Consider the following 14,077-nt stretch of genomic DNA (forward strand, 5'->3'; position numbering starts at 1 on the left):
TGAGACCGGGGTTTATTTTAATTCATTTAAAACACCTAAACTCTTACAGTATAAAGATACAGGCTTTTGTTATTTGCATTTTAGTTTAAGATATAGTGGACAACTGGTAACATACTGAGGGTTTCATAAATTTTTTTAAAAAAAAAATCATTTTCCAAAACGTGTGTAAACGTGTTGTGCAGTCATATCGTGTCAGCCTCTAATGTGTGGTTAAAGTTTAATTAAGCAAGTAAAATGCATATATTAAAGATATCTTGTGTAATCCAGCATTGGATTCTTTGTTACTTCCCGTTTGTTATTTGGAGCCTGAGGGCCTAGTTAATCATGCCTTTCGTCTGTGGAATGTGCGGAGGGATATCTTTGAGCTCCCTGGAACGCCGTGATGAGGCTAAGTGTGTGTGCTTTTGCGAGCTTGTAACAATGTAACTCTGTGTGTGTGTGTGTGTGTGTGTGTGTGTGTGTGTGCTTTTTTTTCTACAGATGCCACTCTTTGCTCCATAGTTACCGGTGGCATAAATTCCGATGGCAGTTAAGCGGTTGTCGTGCGGCTACTTTTATTCAGTTTCTCAACACAAACGACAGTGGTGTTTTTTAAAAATGTCTTAACTCTGGAATCCTTTCTAGTCTTGTTTCTGCTTTTCCCGAGGCTAGCAGAAGTGTGTGTGTGTGTGTGTGTGTGTGTGTGTGTGTGTGTGTGTGTGCCTCTCCCTACTGGGCGCGTTATCGGCGAGTGAGGACTTGTTGGAGAAACACACGTGTAGAACTATCTGCAGTGCTCTGAAACAGAGTAATCACCCTCTTTATAATTACATGTACTGCATATCTGGTGTATAGGATAAAGTCAGACCATAAACAATGATATTCCACAAAAGTACATGTGACAAAATAACATATTTTTTAAAACACAATTTTTTGATTCATGAGACAAAGTTATTCAACACCCATATCACCCTAGTAAGAAATTAATTGCCACTTACCTTAATAACTGTTTACACCATTTTTTAGCAGCAATGACTGCAATACAACAATTCTACATTTTATATTAGTATTTCATAGCACTGTAAAATTATTTGCAGAACTGCCTATCAGATACGCCGCTAGGTTTTGGGGCATCAACTGCTCATTTTAGGCCCCACAGCATCTCCAATGGGGTAAAATACACTAGCACACCATCCGGCTGGGCTGGGAAGCTACATGAACAATGATTGGCTGTTGTTCTGGGTGGGATGAGCAGGACCAGGGTTGATCATAACTAATGCAATTACGGCCTCTGCTGGCTGATTGATGGCACCTGCGCAGAGTTTGGGAATAATGCTGATCAGGGTGTGGCTCTCCGTGCACAAGGCTGATCCGCATATGAACTCGCCTCGTACAGGTGAAAAGAGGCAGTCGGTACTGCACACGTGTCGGAGGGGGTGTGTGTCAGTTGTGAAGCTCCTCAGTCAGCATTGGAGGGTTGTATCGGTAGAGGTGAAGCGTAATGCAATCAGGGTAATTGGATACGACTAGATTAGGAAAGAAAATTGGGGGGAAAATCTGAGAAAAAAAAAAAAAACATAGGCTACAAGAATTGAATGTCTCTAGCTTAGCTAAGGTTAATGTTTAGCATAATTTAATTAAAGACTTAAATAATAAAGACTATTATTATAAGAGGTGGTTTTAATGTTATGACTGATCGGTGTATGTTCTTTACATAGGGCTAAGAACCTTTTCTCCGGTTAGCACTCCAGCATGGCTGTATACTAGATCTCTTACGTTTAAAATAATTAAAGACTAGACAAAAATTTCAGCTTCCAAAAACAAGCTGGGATATGCAAAGAAATAATTTCATTGTACTGTACATCTGTATATGTATATATGACAAATAACGGATAGAATTTTAACGTCATGTTTTAGACACTTTGGTTACATTCATGATAGAAATGGTAGTTATTCTATCACACAGGATTCATCAGTTCACAAGTTTAAAGTCAAAACACAGTCATGGACAATTTTGTATCTCCAGTTCACCTCACTTGCATGTCTTTGGACTGTGGGAGAAAACCGGAGCTCCCTGAGGAAACCCACGCAGACACGGGGAGAACATGCAAACAGGACTAGGCAACTCCTGAAACCTAGCTCTGTTTAAACATAGTCATTCAGATTTTGACCTGCTTTAGGACTTACAAACAGATAAGCTTACAGTCTTGTGGATGTTCTTCAAAGCTAAATTCTTTTCCTCAGATGCAGCAAAGTAAACATGCAGAGAGGCATTATTACTACCAGGCTTGGCTGTTGTTATCATGTTCTTACTATGCAATGATGTATTGCCAGAGACCTATCACAAAGGTTTCGTGATTACTTTGTCCAGATAACATTATTACTTTTTATTAGGGCTGTCGAAGTTAACGCGATAATAACGCATTAACGCAATCTCAATTTAACGAGATTAAAAAAAATAGTGCCGTTAACGCACTAATTACATTACGAGATTTTTTCACTTCTAAAACTAAAGCAATTCATTTTTCACCCACGGGAGACAGATTGAATTATTCTCACTGACCACGCTCACACGCACGTTTAATGTTATTTAGTTCCGTTTGACAAAAAAAAACCTTAAAAATAGAGCTAACAGCGAAGATAACCGGTTACAAAAGCAGCGACCGCTGTTTGTGTTCAATTCTCTGTTCACAGTGTCGATACAAGTGATTCAGGAATCGATTCATTGTAAGCGCAGCGTAAGTTTCTTTTCTCAGTCATCTCTCCGTGTTTACTGTTATGATGAATGATGCGGTTGTAAATAAACACCAAATACTACAGAACATTTTGTGTGACTCGCTTACCTTATAAAGCTCAGGCTTAATTATACTGGTTATTACCACAGAGCGGGAGTCGACTCAGAGTCGTTTACGATTTACCGAGGTGAACCACGAACGTGCTGATAGAATCGGCTCAGATGGGATCGGACTGTATTATCTTTTTAAAGTAAATATTTCAATCAGCAGAATCGCATCGCATGTATGATGTGCACAACGTTAATTACGTGCGTTTATTAATGAACGTTTACGTTAGCTTGTCAGAAGCTTTCTCAATGATGTCTGTGCGGTGTTTTTTTTTTTACAATTAGTGATGGCAAGCAACTGTTCCACTGCACTATTTTACACTAAACACTAAACTATTCCATAATGCTCCAGATTGCATCATTCTAAATAGGTATCGGCGAGTACAAAAATACATGTACTTGTACTCGGTTGGGAAAAAATGGTATCGATGCATCCCTAGTGAAAACACACTCACTTCGTGTAGAAACGTCCATCAAACCATCGTCACGATACAACCACAGAAAAGTCTGTTACAATAACTACGCATCTGACATACAGTGTATCACAAAAGTGAGTACACCCCTCACATTTCTGCAGATATTTAAGTATATCTTTTCATGGGACAACACTGACAAAATGACACTTTGACACAATGAAAAGTAGTCTGTGTGCAGCTTATATAACAGTGTAAATTTATTCTTCCCTCAAAATAACTCAATATACAGCCATTAATGTCTAAACCACCCTCAACAAAAGTGAGTACACCCCTTAGTGAAAGTTCCTGAAGTGTCAATATTTTGTGTGGCCACCATTATTTCCCAGAACTGCCTTAACTCTCCTGGGCATGGAGTTTACCAGAGCTTCACAGGTTGCCACTGGAATGCTTTTCCACTCCTCCATGACGACATCACGGAGCTGGCGGATATTCGAGACTTTGCGCTCCTCCACCTTCCGCTTGAGGATGCCCCAAAGATGTTCTATTGGGTTTAGGTCTGGAGACATGCTTGGCCAGTCCATCACCTTTACCCTCAGCCTCTTCAATAAAGCAGTGGTCGTCTTAGAGGTGTGTTTGGGGTCATTATCATGCTGGAACACTGCCCTGCGACCCAGTTTCCGGAGGGAGGGGATCATGCTCTGCTTCAGTATTTCACAGTACATATTGGAGTTCATGTGTCCCTCAATGAAATGTAACTCCCCAACACCTGCTGCACTCATGCAGCCCCAGACCATGGCATTCCCACCACCATGCTTGACTGTAGGCATGACACACTTATCTTTGTACTCCTCACCTGATTGCCGCCACACATGCTTGAGACCATCTGAACCAAACAAATTAATCTTGGTCTCATCAGACCATAGGACATGGTTCCAGTAATCCAAGTCCTTTGTTGACATGTCTTCAGCAAACTGTTTGCGGGCTTTCTTGTGTAGAGACTTCAGAAGAGGCTTCCTTCTGGGGTGACAGCCATGCAGACCAATTTGATGTAGTGTGCGGCGTATGGTCTGAGCACTGACAGGCTGACCCCCCACCTTTTCAATCTCTGCAGCAATGCTGACAGCACTCCTGCGTCTATCTTTCAAAGACAGCAGTTGGATGTGACGCTGAGCACGTGCACTCAGCTTCTTTGGACGACCAACGCGAGGTCTGTTCTGAGTGGACCCTGCTCTTTTAAAACGCTGGATGATCTTGGCCACTGTGCTGCAGCTCAGTTTCAGGGTGTTGGCCATCTTCTTGTAGCCTTGGCCATCTTCATGTAGCGCAACAATTCGTCTTTTAAGATCCTCAGAGAGTTCTTTGCCATGAGGTGCCATGTTGGAACTTTCAGTGACCAGTATGAGAGAGTGTGAGAGCTGTACTACTAAATTGAACACACCTGCTCCCTATGCACACCTGAGACCTAGTAACACTAACAAATCACATGACATTTTGGAGGGAAAATGACAAGCAGTGCTCAATTTGGACATTTAGGGGTGTAGTCTCTTAGGGGTGTACTCACTTTTGTTGCCGGTGGTTTAGACATTAATGGCTGTATATTGAGTTATTTTGAGGGAAGAATAAATTTACACTGTTATATAAGCTGCACACAGACTACTTTTCATTGTGTCAAAGTGTCATTTTGTCAGTGTTGTCCCATGAAAAGATATACTTAAATATCTGCAGAAATGTGAGGGGTGTACTCACTTTTGTGATACACTGTATATACGAAGTCAAGGTTCTCTGCTAGATAGTATTACTGCCTAATATGTGAGTGAATAAAACTCCCTTACAGTTTTCTCTTGTCCCAGCAGTTTTTAACATAAGTACATTTAGCATAAATATGTTCACCATTTTAATTGTAACATTTCACTTAAAATCCTTGTTTTCTATAACATTTACACAGATTTTTTTTAATGCGATTAATCGCGATTAACTATGTAAAATTCTGAGATTAATCGCGATTAAAAAATTTAATCGTTTGACAGCCCTACTTTTTATTTTTTCAAATGTCAGAAAAGAACCAATGTTTCTCTTGGTTAGCACTGAGTTACTTCTAGCCACCCTCCCATGAATCCAATTTTTGTCTAGTCTTTAATCATTTTAAAGTGCTAAACCTTAACCTTAGCTAAAGCTAGAGGCATTCAATTCTTGTAGCCTACAAAAAGCTTTGAGAACCAAATTGTCAACAAATGCATTAAAAATAATTTAAATGGAAAGGACTGGGAAAAATGTGTCAACTGTGTAACACCCCATAGGCCTGATTTTACCTTCACAAACTAATACATATGTTGTACACAAGAGATCACTCCCGACTTGTACATAGTTTCTTTAGAATTATTGTTATTGTAATTATCACTATTATTGTTGTTATTATTATTGTTTTCTTCCCTCCATGGGTGGGGAAAGAGGGAAAGAGGAAGGAAATGTTGGAAGGAAATGTTGAAAAAAGTTGGAAAAAGTGTATAAAATTTCCCCAACTACAGTGCATAATAATCATTAAACAATTCAAGAAATCTGGAGGAATTTCAGTGTGTAAAAGGCAAAGGGGCTAACCTAAGCTGGCCGCTCTTGATCTCCAATCCCTCAGACAGCAGTAAATCAGGAACTGTCATTTATCAGTAGCTGATTTAACCACATGGACAAGGAATTACTTTGGCAAAACTTTGTCAAGCACTACAATACAAAGTTACATCCACAAATACCTATTTACTGTGTCAAAAAGAAGTCTTATGTTAACCATGTTCAGAAGTGGTGTCGAGTTCTCTGGGCTCGGAAGCATCTGGGATGGACCATCACATAATGGAAACATGTACTGTGGTCAAATAAATCAATATTTCACATCTTTTTGGATGAAATGGACACCATTTGCTCTTAACCAAAGATGAAAAGGACCATCCAGACTGTTACCAGCAAGTCCAAAAGCCAGGATCTGTCATGGTATGGGGCTGTGTCAGTGCCCTTGACAAAGGACATTTACACTCCTGTGATGGCAGCATTAATGAGGAACAGTACATCTAGATCTTAGAGCAACATATGCTGTTTTTAAGATAACATCTCTTCCATGGATGTTCATGCTTTTTTTTTTACAAGACAATGCAAAACCACATGCTGCACACATCCTGACCTTTCCTCAATAGAGAATTTTGTAATGAAGAATGCAATGTGTTGCAGGAGTGGATGTATATTATTAAATGAAATGAATCTGACCAAACAAAACATGAAATATCTTGGGTTCATACTGTCTGCAATTAAATAAAAGAACATTTTATTTGCATTTTCCATACTGTCCTAATTCTGATTTGGGGATGTATTTAGCGGCTGTTTGAATAACAATGTTACTGAGCCCTTGGATAAAATACAGGTGGGTAACTCCAAAGGAGATTTAGCAGTTTTGTGTTTCCTTTGACAGAAGGCAATCTTATTAGTATTGTGGAGGTTTCATTGATCTTGAACTTAAGCAAAACCCTCTTCTATGTCTTGCTGTAAAACTGCTTGGTTTCCTCAGCTTATTACAGTTAAAAATTATGTTTAATTTGTAATCACATATGGTTGACACCTGAAAACCAGTCACTAAGAAAAAGCCTGCTTCTCTTTTTAAGAGTTGAGTTCTATGTCACTACTATGCACCCATGTAATACACAATGTAATGCAATTTAACAATTAATTTAATTATTCAGGACATCTTATAATTGTCTATAGTACCACCCAGTGTTCAAAGAGTACATTGAACCTTGTAACATTGTAACCAGGAAATATTTTATTTGTTTGTTAGGGTTACTGTATCCTGATGTAGTCTTACCTCCTTCTTGTGTGTATTTTTCTCAGCCCTTTTCCTGGCCTCCACCAAAAGTTTTCCAGGTGCAGTTATGCACTGCTGCTAAAATTACAGTGTATTTAAAGAAAATTGTTGGTCTTGTTACAGGCTTTTTAACTTTTGTAGAATTCCAACATAGCAACTTTCTACCAAAACGGTTGTAAAGGGTGATCATGGTTATGCTCTCACAAACTTGGTGGTGTGTTAGTGTGTGTTGTGCTGGTATTAGTGGATAAGACACAGCAGTGCTGATGGAGTTTTTAAACACCTCACCGTCACTGCTGGACTGAGAATAGTCCACCAACCAAAAATATCTAGCCAACAGTTTCCCGTGGGCAGCGTCCTGTGACCACTGATGAAGGTCTAGAAGATGACCAACTCAAACAGCAGCAATAGATGAGCGATCGTCTCTGACTTTACATCTACAAGGTGAACCAACTAGGTAGGAGTGTCTAATAGAGTGGACAGTGAGTGGACACGGTATTTAAAAACTCCAGCAGCGCTGCGGTGTCTGATCCACTCATACCAGCACAACACACACTAACACACCACCACCATGTCAGTGTCACTGCAGTGCTGAGAATGATCCACCACCTAAATAATACCTGCTCTGTGGTGGTCCTGTGGTGGTCCTGATCATTGAGGAACAGGGTGAAAGCAGGTTAAAAAGATATGGAGAGAAATAGATGGACAACAGTCAGTAATTGTAGAACTTCAAAGTGCTTCTATATGGTAAGTGGAGCTGATAAAATGGACAGTGAGTGTAGAAACAAGGAGGTGGTTTTAATGTTATGACTGATCGGTGTATGTTCTTTACATAGGGCTAAGAACCTTTTCTCCGGTTAGCTAGATCTCTTACGTAAAACAGGCAAAGATACATAGCCACAAATAATGTATGCAATACAAAAGCTTATTCAATAAACTATAAAAAACGTTTATAGTACTTTTTTTTTAAATTACATACGCCAAAATATGGTTTTTAATGTAACACTACTTCATTATGAAAACGCTCAGAATCAACACTACAACTGAAGCCTCTGATTTACAGCATGATACACTACAGCAGTAATTCTGGGGGCAGTGGCCCACTAGGGGGCCTCAGTGAGCGGTAACTGCATTAGCAACAACAGGATGATTATTGATTGTGGTTAAACGTTTTGCTGTGTATCCAGGAGAATATTGTTTTTCCACATAAGCATGACAAATGTTAACCCTGTTACTGCTTTGTTGATAATAAAATACAGGGTGGCACTGTGGCTTGGCGGGTGGGGAATGGCCCGGGTCCATTCTGTGTGTTGCTTGATCTTTTCGGGCGGCACGGTAGCTAAGTCGCCTCACAGCAAGAAGGTCCTGGGTTCGATCCCCAGGTGGGGCGGTCCGGGTCCTTTCTGTGTGGAGTTTGCATGTTCTCCTCGAGTCTGCGTGTGTTTACTCCGGGTGCTCCGGTTTCCTCCCACAGTCCAGTACATGCAAGTGAGGTGAATTGGGGATACTAAATTGTCCATGACTGTGTTCGATATAACCTTGAAAAGTGATGAATCTTGTGTAATGAGTGACTACTGTTCCTGTCATGAATGTAACCAAAAGTGTAAAACATGACGTTAAAATCATAATAAACAAACAAACATGATCTTTTCTTGTCTGTGTGGGGTTCCTCCGGGCACTCCGGTTTCCTCCCATAGTCCAAGACATGCAGTAAGATTAATTGGAAATACAATATTGTACTAGGTGTGAGTGAGTGAGTGTGTTTTCCCTGTTATGGACTGGCAACCTGTCTGGGGTTTTTCCTACATTTCGCCCAGTGAATCATACCCACCGCGACCCTGAATAGGATAAATCAGTGGTAAAACAGAGTATAAATGCATGAATGAATGCTTTGTGCACAAGCATGATGAAACAGAAAAGGGCTTTCACTAAAGACACGCCAGAAATTGTAAAACATGTATTAACCACATGTGTGGCTAAAACACTTGAATTTAATAAACTGGTGCGATGTCCACATACATGTGTCCATATAGTGTATATATTATATTATACAGATTGTGGGTGTATGTACTGTATAACTCGTTTGCTTTTTCCTGCCTTGCCGTAGTTGTAGTTCTAACGCTACTACAATCCAAAATGGCAGCGCCCTTGAAGATGCTGTGTTCTTCAGGTAAGAGAGACATGCTGTTAAAACTACAACCTGACACGCGCTTAATGTCCTGTCCTTTATTATCCAGTCTTAAAAGTATTTAGGAGTTAAAATTGAAATGGGATTCGTTCTAAATGAACTCATCGGCGTGTTTACTATGTTAAAGCAGCTAGCATGTTAGCTCATGCGCGTCCTAAACACCATACAAATGTTTAAATGTAAATGAAGCTGCTCATGCAAATCTGACCTTATTTCTATACACGGTTTAGTTATAATTCAACATAACTACAGCAGATAATCACTTTACTCGATAAGTTTACTGTTCAGTTATGCTCAAATGAAACAGGGCTCTGCATAACACTTGTTTTTGGTACCTAATATAAATTCAGAGCATCAACTTTATATGTACACAATGTCTTTTCATTATGTACTAATACATATTTAAAATATGTATTTCAAATTAATAACAAGTATATTAATACTACACTAATAAGCAAAACTTTGTCACTACAAATTCTCTTTATACATATATGTAAGGTGAAGAAGCTTTATTAACAAACAACTGAAAAATCTTTAGTACCAGCTGAACTGAACTGGTCCTGCTCATGGTGTTATGTTTTTCTACACTGTTGCCACATTCACTATATTTCACTGTTTTATTTTAAATAGAGTGTAAATAGTTGCTGATATGAAACTTAATGATGTTTTTCACATTTTACATGGTACGCTATAAGCTTATGGTTATTGATAATCATTGCCTAATGATGTACAGTTACTGGTTAAGATTGAATCAGAATCAGACTTTATTGGCCAAGTATGCTCACACATACAAGGAATTTGACTTTGGTTATACAGACGCTAGCAGTGCATCATAAATACAATAAGGACAGTCTTATACACACACACACTCTAACACACTCTCTAACACACACATTCATACCCGTAAACAATTAGCATGTATAATTCACTTTATGTGCAATAGAAAAATATATAAATAAGAAATGAAAAATGAATGTGAAAGACCAGTGTATGCAGTGTTGTGAGTCATTATATAAGGTAAATAGGTAATTTGTAGATGTACAAGTGTCCCAGAGATTAACAGTTTTGTAGTGTTCAGTTGTTCATGAGAAAAATAAAGTGTGGAATAAAGCTTCTCTGGAGTCTGGTTGCATCTGTTTTTTGTATTAGTTCGGTTAATGGGCAGTTGTACTTTTTAAGTGTCCAAAAAATACATTTGTAGTTTTTGATAAAACAGCCCTACATATTATTTTATATAGTCTTTTACTCTGGTTATGACTTCTTTTAAACTACCTACATTATAATAATAATAATTATGATTATTAATTAAAACGTTTTTTCTTTTTCCCCCAAAGCACTAAAGCTGACAATGAGACCATTTTCATCTACATGCACAGCCTATGCTGGGAAGAAATGGAGACTGGAGTAAGTAATTTCACTACTTATGCACTGTGGTGTATTTAGAACTGCTGGTTGTTTAGAATTTTTTTTTACTTATAAAGAAGACTTAAATGCCATTTTTTGCATCCCAATCTGATTAGGTTGTGGTGAATTGTTCTGTATTGTTGGTGGCAGAAAATAACTTTATCTGTGGTAAATCTGCAGGAACGGTTTGGCTTGGACTGGATCAGAGTATGGTCCATTAACAGATCTGCCTGACTGGTCTTACGCTGGTAAGTTGTCCATAATTTACTGAGATATGTTTAGATTTTTTAACAGCAGTCAGATGGCACATAATGTTTATTAATTGTTAGTTTAATAGTATTAATGTAGTAATTGTTATTTTATATTGCAACAGAATAAAGTCCAGTCAAATAAATCTGTATAGCACTCACAATAGAATGCTTTCTTTTCTCTGTATCCCCCACCTTAATCTCCCAATCTGATCATTTCTGATTCTCGATTGTAAATCCACTGCCCCTTGCACAACCTCCACTCTGATCAAGGAGAGTTGCATCACCACACACCTCCTTTAGCCTCCATGTGTCCAATCTGCAGCTCTTCTTATCACCTGTGTTGGGTTCCAACACAGAGCTGTATCATGTATGGAGAGCCACTTGTGACTCCCTTCTTCAGTCCCAGTAATCACATATTGCAGTAACAACAGGAGGAGATCTCATCTGACCTTTCCTCTTTTAAACGCGGCCCATTGTGTTTGTTGGATTCCTGGCCAGTTCAAGGTCTAGAATGCTTTTTCAGTACAGCTTTACTTGGATCCAGGTCCAAAACCTGGACAGTGGCAGCTCTCTAAGTATTATAAGGAAGACACCTTAACCAAACCAAAATTTAAAGGTGACCCATCATCACTGGACTGCCTAGAGGATATTTGTATTAAATAAATAAAAAATTGAAATAGAAATATTAAAAAGTTATTTAGTATGTAATACATGTGTTTACCAAGTTCAGTTGGTGAAGCAATGAAGACTATTGGTGAGTTAGACATTCTAGGTTATGAGCACAGCTATGAAATTAGTCGGAGGGGTTAGCAGCAGCTGCACCTCTGATGTAGGCTGATAATCACTGCAGCACAGGTGTAAGGACAGGAACAGGCACATATTACAGTCACATTAAAATCATTTTCATTTTTTTACTCTTAATACCAGTGTTCATGATCAAAAGCATTTATGTGGCAAGTGATTAATGTCAAAAGAAGGTTTTAAATCTTTAGTCACATGATCACTTGAGTGGCACGGTGGATAAGTGGGTAGCACTGTTGCCTCACAGCAAGAAGGTCCTGGGTTTGATCCCTAGGTGGGGTGGTCCAGGTCCTTTCTGTGTGGAGTTTGCATGTTCTCCATGTGTTTGCGTGGGTTTACTCCGTGTGCTCCGGTTTCCTCCCACAGTCCAAAGACATGCAAGTGAGGTGAATTGGCGATACAAAATTGTCCAAGACTGTGTTCGATATAACCTTGTGAGCTGATGAACCTTGTGTAACGAGTAACAACCGTTCCTGTCATGAATTTAACCAAAGTGTAAAAAATAATGTTTAAATTCTAATAAACAAAGAAACAAACATGATCGCTTAAAGTATAATCTTGCTCTGTTTTTAGTCTAGTCACATGAGACTGCAAATGCACGCTTAGTTGGTTGATTTGTGTGATCTTTCTTTGTAGATGGCAGACCTGCACCGCCACTGAAAGGACAAGTCAGGAGGCAGAAACAGAGAGAAGACTTTGCAGTACGTTTCCCAAAAGAGTCTTTTATTTTAAAACCTTTATGCTTTTATTTTTTACTTACCATTAATATTAAGTGCCATCAGTATTACATTAGGCTTATTATTTGTTCTCTAGTAATTAAACCCTTTTAGATTTCCTCTACAATCGTGTGAAAGATTTATTTGAAACAAAAAAAGTGTTACCTTTGCTGCTATAGATAATGTAACTACCTAAGTGGTAAATACTTTCTCACAAAAGTGAGATGAGGGTTAAATACATAATACATAATAATAATAATAATTTAGGGTAATTAGAATTTTTGTCATATATACATATACAGTAAAATGAAATGTTTCTGACGCATATCCCAGCTAGTTTGGAAGTTGTGTTCAGAGCGCAGTCAGCCATTGTACTGCACCACTGGAACCAAGATGGTTAAGGGCCTTGCTTAAGTGCCCCACTGTGGCTGCATGACAGAGCCGGGATTCAAACCCACAACCTTCTGTTTTAAAGCCCAAAGCTTTGTCCACTAGACTTCCAACTGAATACAGTTTAAGCAGGGCCCAACAGTGGCAACTTGGAGGTTGGGCTTGAACCAGCAACTTTCTGAGTTCCAGCACTTTAACCACTGAGCTACCACTGCCTTATAAACTTAAGTAAATTATTGTTTTTGCAATATGTTGTGTTTTAACTCATGTTTTGTTTAATGATGTAACCTTATTGCACAGTAACATAGACAATCAAATATGGGGCAGTTGCTTTTTCACAGCATAATAATGTAAATACTAAGAATGTTTAGAAAAAGACAAGTATTAAGACACCAAAGTATATAGTCATGTATTAAACTCTTTGTGTTTATTTTATATTTATAGTGCAGTGATAGCACAGAGGTTAAGGTACTGGACTGGTAGCTGGAGGTTTTCTGGTTTAAGCCCACCACTGCCAGGTTGGGTCCTTAACCCTTAATTGCTTACATTATATATGGGCTCAATTGTAAGTCGTGTTGGCTAAAATGTCTGCTAAATGCCATAATTAGGCATATTTATATGTATACATATATGTCTTGATTTTGTTCTTGTGTTAAAAGATGTTGCTTTTATATGCAAAGATTTTACATAAAAGCAATAATGGTAAAGGCCTGGAAGCCTTCTACAGTTTTTAGAGACAGACTTAATAAACAGCACTTGGATGGACAAAATCAGTAATTCTATAGCAATTGGTTTGGTCAATAATCCAGCAAGCCTGACTGAGCGCAATCAAATGAAATACACAATGAACTGGAATAAATGAATTCTGGATGTGTTTGTTTCTTGCAGAGGAGAGCAGTGTATCTCAATGCAGAGGTGGACCAGGGGATAGAAACATGGAGGACAAAACAGGAGGCGCAGAAAAGAGCAAAGGAACAAATAAAATCATCTATGCTTAAACCTAAAGGAAATCTTTTAATAAAGAACAAAAATTAAAAAGATGCTAAGTGTTTTTATTGAGTTGGTGGTGTAGACTGTCAGGAGTGATCTGCAGTAGAATGGTAACAGCCTGTGAAAGGGAAGGTTTTTAAGACAGTAGTGAGGACCACTATGTTGTATGGCTTGGAGGCGGTACACTGACTAAAAGAGGAGAGGGAGCTGAAGGTGGCAAAGATAAAGATGCTGCGAATCATGTAGGGAGTGGAGGATG

At 38.7% G+C, this 14,077-nt stretch overlaps 1 protein-coding gene across 1 annotated transcript; it reads left to right on the plus strand.

The window, feature by feature from the left end:
* Positions 1–9,185: 9,185 nt before the first annotated feature.
* mrpl52 (mitochondrial ribosomal protein L52) lies at positions 9,186–13,868 on the plus strand. Its single transcript, XM_062993343.1, has 5 exons — positions 9,186–9,248; positions 10,601–10,670; positions 10,851–10,918; positions 12,359–12,423; positions 13,717–13,868. The coding sequence occupies exons 1-5, from the start codon at positions 9,215–9,217 to the stop codon at positions 13,861–13,863; spliced, it is 384 nt and encodes a 127-aa protein (XP_062849413.1). The 5' UTR covers positions 9,186–9,214; the 3' UTR covers positions 13,864–13,868.
* Positions 13,869–14,077: the final 209 nt, after the last annotated feature.

Source organism: Trichomycterus rosablanca, chromosome 4, assembly GCF_030014385.1.
Source record: "Trichomycterus rosablanca isolate fTriRos1 chromosome 4, fTriRos1.hap1, whole genome shotgun sequence".
Lineage (NCBI taxonomy): Eukaryota > Metazoa > Chordata > Actinopteri > Siluriformes > Trichomycteridae > Trichomycterus > Trichomycterus rosablanca.

Bases quoted from the DNA above. Each gene is read 5' to 3' on its own strand.
- mrpl52 (XM_062993343.1), top strand. From the start codon at position 9,215: ATGGCAGCGCCCTTGAAGATGCTGTGTTCTTCAG. The intron at 10,671-10,850 runs GTAAGTAATTTC...GTAAATCTGCAG, and splicing joins GGGAAGAAATGGAGACTGGA to GAACGGTTTGGCTTGGACTG. The intron at 10,919-12,358 runs GTAAGTTGTCCA...CTTTCTTTGTAG, and splicing joins GCCTGACTGGTCTTACGCTG to ATGGCAGACCTGCACCGCCA.